The sequence below is a fragment of the Gymnogyps californianus genome, chromosome 1 (assembly GCF_018139145.2).
Source record: "Gymnogyps californianus isolate 813 chromosome 1, ASM1813914v2, whole genome shotgun sequence".
Taxonomy (NCBI): Eukaryota; Metazoa; Chordata; class Aves; order Accipitriformes; family Cathartidae; genus Gymnogyps; species Gymnogyps californianus.
The window spans coordinates 190,908,019-190,921,336 of NC_059471.1; the positions used below are offsets into that span (position 1 = coordinate 190,908,019).

Below are 13,318 nucleotides of genomic sequence, written 5' to 3' on the forward strand. Positions count from 1 at the left end.
TGCTTTTTATAAAGGGGGCTGATACTGCAAGACCACTCTCCAGTGGCAGACACTGATTTGGGTGACCTTGCAAGAAGAACTACGCCCTAGCTTTTAGCAAAGCTGGAGCTGAGCAAGTGGAGCTATGGCCTCACCGCTCCAGCTGCTTGGTAGAGTGAGATGCAGCAGGAGTGGTTGGAAAATGGGTAGAGCTGTTCAAAAGCAGCTCCCTGGTTGTGCACATGCACCCCGATACATGCCTCTAGTGAGGGGGAAGGTAGAAAGTAGTTGATATGAAGCAGTCCGGTCTGACTTCAGTAGCCAAGGGGCTAGTTTGGGATCCTCTGCTGGTTGCTCCTACCTTGCTTTTCAGCAGCACCAAACCCAGATTTCTGTGCCTGACCCGAGCAGCCACCAGAAGCCTGCAGAATGCCTTTGGGCTGCACTCAGCTCCCCCTATCTATAGGCTAAAAAATAATAGTTGCTGGACAGAAGCACCCTGAAGCGTGGGTCTGAACCTCAAGTCTGTCAGTTGGCCTTTTTATTCCTCCCACTCATGGAACAAAGAGGAATTGGGGGAGTAGAAATGCAGCTCATAAGTATGTCTTGAGTCATCATGCTGTTTCTTGGCTTGCATTTGAACCTATTGTAAACTTGTATTTGCAGGCTTTTATAGTTAATGAGCCGCAGCTACCTTGCTGGATCCAAACCATTTACGTGACACCAGTATCACTGAACTCATCAGCGTGGGAGAAAAAAGCATCAACATGAGTTACACATAGATGCGAAGCTTTTCTGCAGAAGTTATCCGGTCAAGAACAATGCAATATGGTCCAGAGCATTGTATTAGGTGATTTCCTACCCAAACCTTGCATAGTTATTTTTATATCACTTTCCTGTGAGCTTAAAGCTATCCTTAATTTAACGCAGTAGTGAAAATTAAAGAAAGTTACCAGTACCAGCTTCCTTTTAATTTAACAAGCCTGGATCATTGATTAGTAGTACCACTTCTCTTTCTGAGAGTGACAGGTGATCGTGGTTATTGAATGCGGCAAGAATGTACTCCTGACAGCTCATGAGCTCATGCTGCATATCAATATTATCAAATACTTTTAGCAGTCATTATAGCAATTTGCCCACTTTTATATAGATCACAGGCTTAAAACCTGTTCTCAGGTAAAACAGAGGAAATAATTTGTATGGACTGAAGCTAAAACCCAAGGAGGCCACGATAACAGCTTGTAATGATGGATGCAGTATTTTAATGTGGCAACAATTAGGCAGTTTAGGGAGCATGAGTCAAGTAAGTAATGTTGGAGTGTGACAGATGGGTGGAGCAGGGCATCGGAACCTTGGTGGGCAGTGGCAACACACCTTTCTTCCCCCTTCTTTTCATTTATCCCCTACGGCTGCAAAGAGGGCAGCAGATACGACCCAGCACGGCCTAACGCACAATCGCCTCAACTGTTTTTCTTCCTGCAGCCTGTTGTTGCAACGCCACAAACGCTTGCTCCTACAAATTTCAGTCATGCGTGAGGCCGCAGCCAGAGCAGCGTGGGGCCTGCCGGCCGGGGATTTCAGATGAATGGGGAAACCGAACAGGTCCGGCGGCTCCGGACAGCTGGAGGGGGAGCCCGGCTGGAAGCCCCGACCCACAGAGCGGCCGCCAAGCCGCGGGGCGGGTGGGCTGCTAGCAGGCGCTGCAGGCGGCGGGCCCCTCGCTGCCCACCCCGAGGCCCGATCCGGCGGCTCCCTCTCGCTCCGGCTCCCGGCCCCGGCCCCGGCGGCGGCGCGGCCCGCGGGGCGTGTCCCGCGCAGCCCCGCTCCGCCCCAGCCCGGCGGGGCCGCGGGCGCCGCGGCAGCGGACGGGGCAGGGCAGGGCCGGGCCGGGCCGGGAGCCGCGGAGCGGCGGGCAGCGCCATGGGGCTGGAGACGGAGAAGGCGGACACCCGCATCTTCATGGACGACGACAACTTCCCGCGGAGCGGCGGCCCCGCGCTGCCGGAGGCGGAGAAGTGCGCGGGGGACGAGCTGGACCGCGACCCCCACGGGCTGAACGCCCACCTCCAGGTGCGCCCCGGCCCGCGGCCGCGGGGAGCCAGCCCGGCGGGGAAGCTGCGCCGGGCCGCGGGGCGGGCGGGGCCGCGGCTCGGGCTCCTCGGGCTCGGGCTCGGCGGCCGGGCCGGGGCCCTCGGCGGGGCGGCGGGCGGGGGTACCCGGCGGCCTCCCCGCGTCCCAGCTCCGCGTAACGGCGGAGCTGCTTCTTGTTGCAGCTGGGGTTCGAGGATGTGATCGCGGAGCCCGAGCTAACCCACTCCTTCGACAAAGTCTGGATCTGCAGCCACGCTCTCTTCGAGCTCAGCAAGTACCTGATCTACAAGCTCCTGACTCTGGTCCTTGCCATACCGCTGGCCCTGGTCGTGGGGATCGTCTTCGCGGTGCTCAGCTGTCTGCACATCTGGTAAGTGCGTTTTGTTGCTCGTTGGACGTGGGCTCTGCAGAACTCCCCTCTTGTAGCATTACTGCCTGACCGTTGATCACTGTCTTTACAACCAGTAGTCAGATCAGTTTACGTTATCTGCTTTATTTTTAAAGGCAGAGAAATAAAACCAATGTTTTCTCTGTGATTCAGTTCCCTGCCTTGCTTTTACCAGCGGTCTGTCATGTCTGTGTAAGCTCCTTGGGGCAGAGAGCCTGTTTTACCATTTGTATGGCACCTACCGCGATGCATTCCAGCCTCGGCTGGCTTCTGGAGTAATAATAATGATTGCTTGGGTTTTTTAAACTGGTTGTTAAGTTGTTAAAACATGTGTATTTGAAATTAAAGACCTGGGCAGAAGTATTACTTACACCTGACACGTTCTCAGTATGGTCACCTCTTTCATTTTTTTCCTCGCAGACTGAAGAAAGCTTTTGAGGGCCCAGCTCGCTCTTTCTTTGCTACTGCCACAAAATCTGCTGTCACTGCCTTGCATCTGGTACATGGCCATCTCTAGGTGCAGTGCCTCAAAGCACTTCCACCTAAGCAAAGAACCCCTGTTGAGCTCAGGAAAGCTGCTTCTGGCCATGGCCCAGGTTCACAGGCAAATACAGTAGCCTTCCAAGTCACAGCAAACCCGGTGTACTTTAAACAGAATACACTGGCAGAATATTAGGGAAGGGTACCTTGAGACCAGAAAGGCAGGGAAAAGAATGAGGTTGAGGAAAGAACTGAGAATCCAGCAGGCTGCAGAGGAAGAGATGAATGTAGATTATCAGCATCATTCCTGTAAACCAGGATTTTCCGTATACATGGGTTTTGGGCAGAGTCTCATTTGACTTGGATAACACTGGAATCATGAAGAAGTTGTTAAGGAAAACAAAATACAATCCAGAAACTGGGAAACAAACTCAAAGCAATAGGAATACATTGGTTATCTGAACCTGTGGTTGCAATCTTGTGTGTGCAGGTTTCACTTTTTGAAAGTGGAATGGAAGTTTGGGTTGATGACATTGTCATGAGCCACTTCAAAAACTGATTAACTCAAATTTTGGAGCATAGAGTTTGCATAATATCTAAAGGAGTTGCAATGTAGTTTAGAGCTGCCCACCTGCTACTTCTCTGGTCCCCAAATTATGATGAACACTGTATAGTGTGCCCAGACTTTTAGGTCTGTCAGCTGTCACTGTGCTGTAGTGTACCATGTGACTGCAAAAGGGTATGGTGAACATATAGATTTCCAGTAGTGGAATATCTATGGAAGAATTCATCAATGCCGAATTTATTAAGACTGTAATAAGTTTTTGTGCTTCAGAATGATCTTGTATCTGGATTTCACAGCCTAGATACGTAGGCATGAGTTTCGCTAAACCAGGACTCAGAGGTCAGTTTCTATTTATGCAAGTAGTCCCTAGTGACTCTCTCAGGAACTGTGGGTTCTCAGTACATCTGAAATAAGACTGTCTGAATGTGGCACTTCATTTGAAAAGTTTCCCTTGACTTTCTGTGAACGCACTTGCTTCCTCAAGAACTAATTTTCTTTCCCTACGTTCACTGTCACTACAGAAGTGATCTTTCATTTTGATCTTCCCTGCACCTGGGATGGGTGTGAAAGAATCACGTAACTCAGTAGCGCTATCTGCACCCCCTTGGGCCCCATCCAGTGCTACCATCCAAAGCCAGCACTGTCTCATCTTCCCACAACCACAAGCTGGATTTGTTCCAACACAAAGGTGGAACACACTGAGACTAAGTTAGCTTCTCTGCAGCTCTCCAAGTTCCAGATTTCTTGGGAGTAAGGAGTTCAAAGTTTCTGTGTTTGAGAGGGTAGCACAGGAGCAGTGCAGGTATAGGGACCCTAAACACATGGTACGGGCTCCCATGTAGCCCCATTGGGTCTGAAAAAAATAGTAACTCCTTGTTTTGTGGGTGAGAGGAAGGGAATTCCATTATAACTCTGTCTTCAGCTGTTGAAACGCCATGGGAAAACCCTGGGCACACCCTCCCACATGGCTGCCTGCAGGAGGGCTTATCAGAGCCTCTGGGCCCCACTTTCATCATCCAAACCAATGAGATGATGATGTTGATCTGTCATAGGGGAGCCTTTCCTGAGGCTAAATTCGAAGGTGTTTCAACAACTTTTGGAAGTGCTCAGGCACAAAGCTCTGTTGATTGTCACACGTGTTGTTGCAGTTTTGTCAGCATGCTAAAAATCCACAGAAGTCTGACTCAGTGTTCCTCATGCATCAAGGACACCTCGTGAGTTGCCCCCCGCATACCTGATAGTAAATGTTGTCTTTCACCAGCAAAAAGATTGCTAAAGAAGGAAGCAAATATGTGAGACTTCATGGAAAGCAAAAAGAAAGCTGAGTAAGAAATATGTAATAATACACTTTAATTTTAATTTTTAACTATAAAGATGGAGCATATTCTGTTCCTGTTCTCAAACTGGCTGCTTGAGCCAGAATCCAGTTTTACACTGCCTGGTAAAAGATACTGATGGGCTGAAACGGTGCCAGCTAGCAGGTTGGTGACCTACATACAAGCCAGCTCAAGGAAGGCTACTTCTTCACATTCCTTCTCCTTTACTGATGGCTGTCATTCTCACCACAGACTATACATGGCAGAATTTGTCAGACTGAGTTTTAACGTCTTTCTATGAATATTAGCTAGCTTTTAAACATGTCCTTAAATTGAGGCTGTTAAGGTTATTGATTTTTGAACATGAGCAGAACACTGCTGGTTTTTCAGGCAGCACATGTAAAATCATGATACTTATTATGGATCAGGGACTGATTCTTGCTCCAAGCCACATGTTTGCCACCTCTTGGAAATTAACGCTTGAATCTCATATATGCTTTGTTGTAGTCTTGTCTGAATAGTGTTCTGCTATGTTGCATATTTGTGCTAAGAATCAGTGGTTCATTTGAGGACCCATAACTTGAGTCTTTGGATCTGAGATGGGCTCTAAAGCACAAGGACTCAGCCAGCTTTATGCTCTTGTCATCAGCTGGAGCAGTAGGTACTCAGAGCTTCTCTCAGCTTGAGCTTCCGTTCACAGTGCTAAGATGTAGCCAGGGACTTACACGCAGAGAAGTAGATACGGACATGCATCGCCTCTTACCTCTTTCTCCGCAATTCCTTTTACATAACTTATTGCTATCGTACTCAACCCCAAAACCATCTCCCTGCTGGCTGTCTGAAATCAAAAGAAAATACAGTACTGCTATGCTATGAAGACCCGCCTTATGATCAGGTGTTGCCTTGATGCCTCTTCATTCATGTCCAGCCATCCCTTGGCTTCTGAAGAAGAAGTAGGTGGATGTTGTCTTGCTTCCTTTTTAGTTTTATCTTCTCCAGTCTACCCAGGTCCTGGGATATATAATGTTTGGTTTTAATGCACTTCATATACTATATATGGGTCCTGGAAGGCTTTGGTGGTTATCTCTTGCCTCATTCATAAATATCCCAAGGGTTAATGGGACTCGACAAGAAGCTCCGCAACTCCTAGGTAATATTTTGCTGTCTGTTCACAATGCTTGCTTATATTGTGGAGCCATGCAAGACTTGTAATTCAAAATCGTGATGTAGTATATGTGCATACTTGGAATTAGGTAATTTAACCACTGAATGGTATAGCATTTGAAAATAGCATTAAGACATGTCTGAGGTTCCACTTTCAAAAACTTTACAGGAGAAGATCTGGTTCTTCACTTTGAAGTGGGAATCTGAATTAATAGTGAATGACTACTCCAATCACATTGCCCAACTTTGTGAAAAGTTGAGCTGCTTTGAACTGAAAATACCCTTGTAAGTGGGAATTAAATTCTGCTCTGCCATTTCCAAGAGGTGTTTGGTTCTCAACAATGTTCCCTCAGGGATTAGCAGAAAAAAAGTAATATGAGCAAAAGTGAGAAACGTCGATGGGTATAATTTTGTAGATGTCATGCCTTGAACAGAAAGAAGAGAAAATAGGATAGGATGGAAAAAATGGGGTAATTTGCTCTTTTCAGTTCAACAGTTCCCAAAAGAGGTAATTCCTTCTACTTAGTGAAAGGATGGGTATTTTATGCTATATATACATAGCAAGATTCAATGAGAGGTCACATAGGTAGCTGAAATACCTTGGCTATGCTTCAGCTTAGATGCCAAATTCAACAGAGCTTTGATTTTCTTCCCAATGCTGTACCATGTGGTAACACTAGTAGTACCAATATTGCAGTAAATGTTGATATCCTTGGGATATGCTGACTTTACTTCCACTCAAGCAAGCAGTTACTGTCTCTGTGAATAGAAGTGCAGACTGGGGTAAACCCACAGCACTGGGAGTAAAGGATGTATATGTTAAAGTTTATTTGACAGGTCACAAAAACAAATATATAGCTTCTAATGGCGCTTGGTTATTTATTTTTTAAGTGTGCCTGGTCATTCCACGGAAGGCACATTGCACCCTCTGATGATTTGGAAATGCCGCACGGTAGGATAACATATCCTATGCAGAACAGAATGTGTACTTATATACATGTGGATACATATATAGACGCACTCACATATTTTAAAAGTTAGAAAATACCTTTTACTGCTCTCTTGGGTGTAAAGGATTTTCTTCTCTGAGTAAAGGTGTTTAAGTAATTGTTGTCTAAGTAGACTGACTTTTATTTTAAAATTGAAAGTTATTTACATTAATTAGCTTTGGTTGCTAGCATGTTTCACGTATCCTCCTACGGAGTTAGCCTACATTGTTTTTCATGTGCATTTACCATAAAATGTTAAAGTGTTAACATAAATGTTAAAGTGTTTTTACCATAAAATAAAGTGTTAAAAGATTATAAAACATTACCAAAACATTTTGATATTTATTGTATTTAACATTATCAGAAGAGGTTGAGTTCTGGTACTGTGTGAATGCCCTCTACAGCAGTTGCAAGTAGTGTGATCACTGCTTTTCCAGCCTTCCCTAATGACATCCTGGTGATTCACTACATCTTTCTGTGAAACTTCTGCATAGTGTGGTATTTGTTTAGTTTGTATTTTGTGTGATCCTGTCGACAGAGGGTCCAATAGAAATGTCGGCTTTTCTGCTTCTCTCCAGTTCAGTTAGATTTAAAAAAAATGCAGGCCAAATTAATTTTAGATGGCAGCAAAGGAGCAGTGACATAGACTTTATAAACTGACTGAAATGGAAAAGGGGTGAAGTCAACACAAGCTGAGTAGCCATTTCTGGTGTTTTCCCTGTGTTGCTTGGAGAAATATCAATTTTGTCCCCTTTGCATTACTGATGTTTATCAACTGTATTCTAACACGTGAAGCCCTAATTTTATTCTTTAGGAATTATCTATTCTATATGCAGTGATACTATAGGGGGTTATAAAACACATAGTTTACTAAGTTCAGCTTAAAACTAGATACACATTATTCCAGTAACGCTCACAGTTCTATATGGTGTGTATATTACTAGCTGTTTCAGCAGAGACAAAAGAAGAGAAGGTTTTAGAAAAACTATTCTTGTTTAAATCCATCTGGGTTAGCTTAGAGTGCAGCATAGACATACTAGTATATGGCTTGCATTGTATGATAAAAGCTGAGAATCTGGTTAGACAAACACTGAAAATAACTCATTTTGACTCTTTACATTTCCAAGCTTCAACTTTTTTTAAATGTACAGTGTTTTTTCCTACTCTTATGCTGAGCAGTACTCATTGGAAATACACAATACTTACATATTTTTCAGACTTATGATGAAATAGTAAATTAAATATTTCGTGTCATTCCAACGAAAGTCAATGAGAGTTCTGTAATGGAATTATGTGCATGCAAGACTGAGATCTTAAATTTTGAATGCAACAGCAAACTAGAACAGAGTTTATTATTTTTATCAAAAGAATCTATAGCTTCTTCTACCTAATTTAGGAAATAAATGTGTGATATATGGCACAGAGATTTTTTAAAACCTTGCTCTAGTACCACTTCAGTATTACATAAATTATTTATACATTTAATTTGTCTGCACCCAAATAAGAACATCCAGCTTAGTGAAATGACCAGGGATTTTGGCCAGTAAATGATTAAAACAGGAGAATAACTTAAAATAATGTGGTCAGTTATCATGTATCCACTGGCCCTCGTGAGCTGCCCATATGTGCACTTCTGGCTCGCCTCTGTTGTTAGTATGCTTGGCTTAAGCCACCACTAATGACATTGGTTTGGAATTGGGACATATGGAGAGCATCCCCAGATGGTTACTAGTGCTCAGGAGATGAAAGCGCAATACCTTCAAGTATGCACCCTGAGTGAATCTTTCCCCTGACCAGGAGTTTTGACCTCATTCTACCTTAGTGTCTCACCCATAAATGAAAAACTTTACACAATCAGCAAGATCCCATTTTTCTGAGGTCTGGCATGTCTCTGTACTATAGTAATCCAATGTAACCGGATTTTGCTTTACTGTTTCTGTTTTATTGTAGCAACTTGTAACAGCAATGTCGGATTGGTAGGAATAAGACATGAACGGCAATGGGCATGGGTGCCTGTGCATTTGTGTGTGTGTGTGAGAGAGATACACACGGATAAAAGAAACACCCAAAGAGACAGCAGAGCAAGAACAGATTGTAAAGCGCACCGTTCCCAGTCAATCAAACTGGGGAACGTGGTGTTTCTGTTAAGCCCCGAAGACCCACACTCGGATATGCCCACAGTGTAAATGAGTCCTTAGCAGATGACTCTGCTCCTCAGCCATGGTGGGGTGGCATCAAGGTTGCAGCGTATCACATACACCAGCCCTTCCAGCAGCAGGGAGAGAACAGCAAAAGTTCACCCCTGGAAAAGGCATGTCCAAAAGTTAGCTCAGCATTGCCGATTAAGAAGAAGCAGAGACATGATGAAAAGAAAGCTGGCGTCTCCTGTCCCCTGTGTTGCACACAAATGGTCCTGGCCAGAGGACCACATGCATCATGGTGCTTCTGCATGTGCAGGTGTGAGGCTGTAAGCAAACAGAATTGATGGAGAATGAGTGCGGGAGTGTGAAATCAACTTGTTTAAAGATTTAGAGTTATAAAATCACTTCCTCTTCCATAAGATCTCACACTTGTGTTTGGTTATCCTGATTTCCCCGCGCTATAGCAGCAGCAATCTTCAAATCTTCCGTTTTCTCTTTTACAGGATTGTGGTGCCTTTCGTGAAAACCTGTCTCATGGTCTTGCCTTCAGTGCAAACTATATGGAAGAGCCTGACAGATGTTTTCGTTGTACCGTTCTTTCAGAGCCTAGGCCGATGCTTTGCCATGGTTAATATACGCCTGGACCAAGAGTAAACATTAGGGATGCGACACTGCTGTAATTGTAGCTGGTGTTATACCTCTTTGCTAACCTAACATGGAAGCACTTACCATTCATTCCAAACTGTTAAATTACAATGGCTGGTTTAAGCGGGAACATGCTATTTTTTCTAAAACTCATTTATTTTCAGGGAGATCAGTTTAAGAATAAGTAGGCAGTTGTTGTAGCTCACTATTTTAACAACAGAGCGAACGTGGAGTGTGTTGGCAACACTTTATTTTAATGGTACGTCGATTGCTAGATTACGGGAGAATTCTCTTGGAGATTTAACAGCCACCACAGTGATAATGATTGGCGTTATTACTATAAATATTTAAATAGGCTGTGATACCTCAGGTGAAACTGATCTCTAGGGTTTCCTATTGACTTTACTGCAAGTGCACCAGGGATCATTTTTGGCCCTCACTATGCAGAATGATCAACTGAGTCCTTTATTATCAGCAGTTAAAATGAACGTGACTCATTGCATAAGCATACAGAGAAAGGAACTGTTGTGTAATTCTCCTATGTTGTGGGGGGAAAGCTCCCTAGAAGTTTATCCCTTAAAATAAGGTGTTAGCTAATGATTTGGAACATCAGCTAATCTGTATATTTTATTTAATGATAGGTTAACTTTGCTGTATATTTTGTACCTTTGTAAATGGCACTTGATCGGTTTTCTTTGAAGCATTATTCCTATAGTATTTCAATTCTAACCAACTTATTAGGCAGCAAGAGTGAGACACTGCAAAAAATGACTTTAGATAACTAAAATTCCCATTTCTAAATGATGTTGATTTTTAAGTGTTGCCATGCAATTCTAGTATATTCATTATATATGGTTGCGTGTAAAAGCAAAGATTATAAGTGTTTTCATACAAGACTATGCAAAAGAGTTGGAAATATCTGTTTATGAGAAATGTTTTTTTATTAAAAATGGGGTGTAGTAAATGCAACCCTGCCTATTTCTGTGTATTATCTGTGTGAACATTGTGATATTTAAAATGATAGACACTATGTTGGCACTTTAACTAGGCAGCAAGCTCTTACAGAAGACAAGTGAGTGTAATTGGTATCCTTGTCTAATTCTCCTCACCTGTTGACTTGACTCTCCATGTTGCTTATTTGCTACTTTAAAGCCTAACCCATAAAAAAGCTGTTCTTCCTTCTGCACCTAATATGGCTTTGTAAACCAGAATAACAGAACGTATGCAGAGGTACATTAAAATTACATTAGCCTTCTGATGGGCTTATGCTGCTGTTTTCTTTAAATACAGATGATAAGTTGCAATTGTAAAATGTTTGTATGATTTAGAATGTTATTTTCTAAAATATCACAGATTTCTTATCAAACAAGAGATACATAATAAAATAATAAAATGTCAGCTTTTTCCTATTTTCAACTTCATTTTTTCAGGTTTTTCAACTTCTTAAAAAGCTTTTAAAATGCTAAACAGCATAGAATACTATGCAGTTCTTCCAAAATATGGGAGAGGGAAAAGAAATGGATGAGCATCAATACGGTTCCACTATTATCAACTGCATTTAACTTATTTATAGTAGAAAATGATGTATCTCTGTGTGTAATTAAGCCCATATAGAATGATTGCTTTCTCTGAAGCAGGTCTCTCAGTGCGGAATTTTGGCTACATTCAAAAAAACGCTTCATTCTTTTTACAGGTGCATGCTTTATTTACAGATGAGCTGCCGAATTTTCCTTTTCTTGCTTATTGACCTACAGACGCTAGCTGACACTGTATATTCTTTGTACATTGAGAACATCTTTGTACGTTAAAAATATTTTTAACATTTGTGATATTTAGAGAGGGATTCATATGGCTTTTCAAAACTGGATCTTAATGATTAGTGCCCATGGAAACTTCCTGGAGTTTTTTTCTTCTGCAAGAAGTTAGCTTGCTGTTCAGATGTGCTTTTCAAGATACCTTTCTTATGTTAAAAATGGAAATATCTCTTTTGAAAATAAAAATTGGTCAGGCTAGGCTTGAATTCTTTTGAGAGTTATTTTCTTTTACAACATCCAAGGATTTTTACAAAGATATTTTCCACAGAAAAATATCCCCTTGATGAATTCATTTAAAAAAAAAGAAAATAATCAGTACTAGTCCTCATGCCTACAAGGAGCCCTATAAAAGCCTAAGCTTTGAGGGAACTCAGGTCTGGATCCAAACTTTGAGAATGAGGCCATTCCTTAGAGAAAAAGGTATCATTTCAGGTCATGCACTCCTGGATATATGCACTCTTAAAGAGCTTACTGAAGTCATCCAGCTCTAGCTACCACAGACAATCAAGTAGAATGGTTTGGTTTGTTCTTATTTTGATTTAGGCTTGTCATTAATTAGTTCTTTTCACCATTTCTCTAGCTGTTACAAGACTCAAGCAAGCTTGTGATTAAAGCTGTTAGTTTCTTACATATTTTATAGCAGTATCTTTCTCTGGGACAGATGTGCTCTTACTATAAGCAAATACAAAATGCACTGTTAGGCTTAGGGTAAAATATTAGCTGCTTGGCAAATACGCTTACTTCATCCATGAAAGGAGTGGAAGGAAGCGTGAATATATACAGACTCTCCAATACTTAGGTGTGAATCTGCCCTGGACAACTCTGGCTGGCAAGTATTCTCTGGATTTTATGGATTTGACAGTTCTGACAGATATCCCAAAGCTCTGCCACAGCTGTCAATAGCTTACAGCACTGTTGGACAACAGGGACTGAATGGGCACTGGCACTGAACTGTCATCTTCGATGTAGGGGTAGGTTCCTTAAGTTCGTCTCCAATTCATTTGAAATGTGGACAAACCATCCCAACTGATCCCTTGACAGCAACTTATAAATGAGAATTTAGGCAAGAAGGGGAGTCCCGAAACTTAGTCTCATTGTCTGCAACAAATGTAGGAAAATTTACCCCTGATTCAGGTCATCTACTTTGATGCATCTTCTTCCCCTCTATGGAATGGGGAAAATGTTACTGCTCTTAACAAGAGTAGACTTTCCATCATCATGGTAGAGTTACGAGGATAAATAAATAAAAAGTGTGAGATGTTCCTATTCCAACCTGGCTCTTGTTATTGCAGACCTTAGATCTATAATCATGAGCTGGAGATTCAGTTCTGTCATGCAAAACATTTCAGCGTCTTCTTTTTCATGAAGTTCACAACTAACAAACAGCACTAACCCTGGATTTGTTCTTATGGACTTTTTTCTTTTAATTCACAAAGAAATTTAATGTACCTCCTTATGAGAGCTATTTCCTAAAATCCTTCTAATCTGACTCTAGAACTTTTATATTTGTATCTTATCTTTCCCCACCCCACTTGTTCACCATATAAATTGGAATAAATCTGGACAGAAACTTTGACGTATTAGTAAATGAGGAGCCTTTTCCCACTTATCCAAAAACCTCACTTAGGCATACACTGACTGAAAAGTTCAGAACATCCCTGCAGCTCTGGGACCTCAGACCACACACTCGTATTTAGTGGAAGCCAAAGAATGGTAAGTCCATTACTTTTACAGGGTGTGATCATT

General features: G+C 42.4%; 1 protein-coding gene across 1 annotated transcript; it reads left to right on the plus strand.

Moving 5' to 3' along the window:
* Positions 1 to 1,883: 1,883 nt before the first annotated feature.
* On the plus strand, positions 1,884 to 11,778 carry CAV2 (caveolin 2). Its single transcript, XM_050897891.1, has 3 exons — positions 1,884 to 2,049; positions 2,253 to 2,440; positions 9,617 to 11,778. The coding sequence occupies exons 1-3, from the start codon at positions 1,900 to 1,902 to the stop codon at positions 9,765 to 9,767; spliced, it is 489 nt and encodes a 162-aa protein (XP_050753848.1). The 5' UTR covers positions 1,884 to 1,899; the 3' UTR covers positions 9,768 to 11,778.
* The last annotated feature ends 1,540 nt before the right edge of the window (positions 11,779 to 13,318 follow it).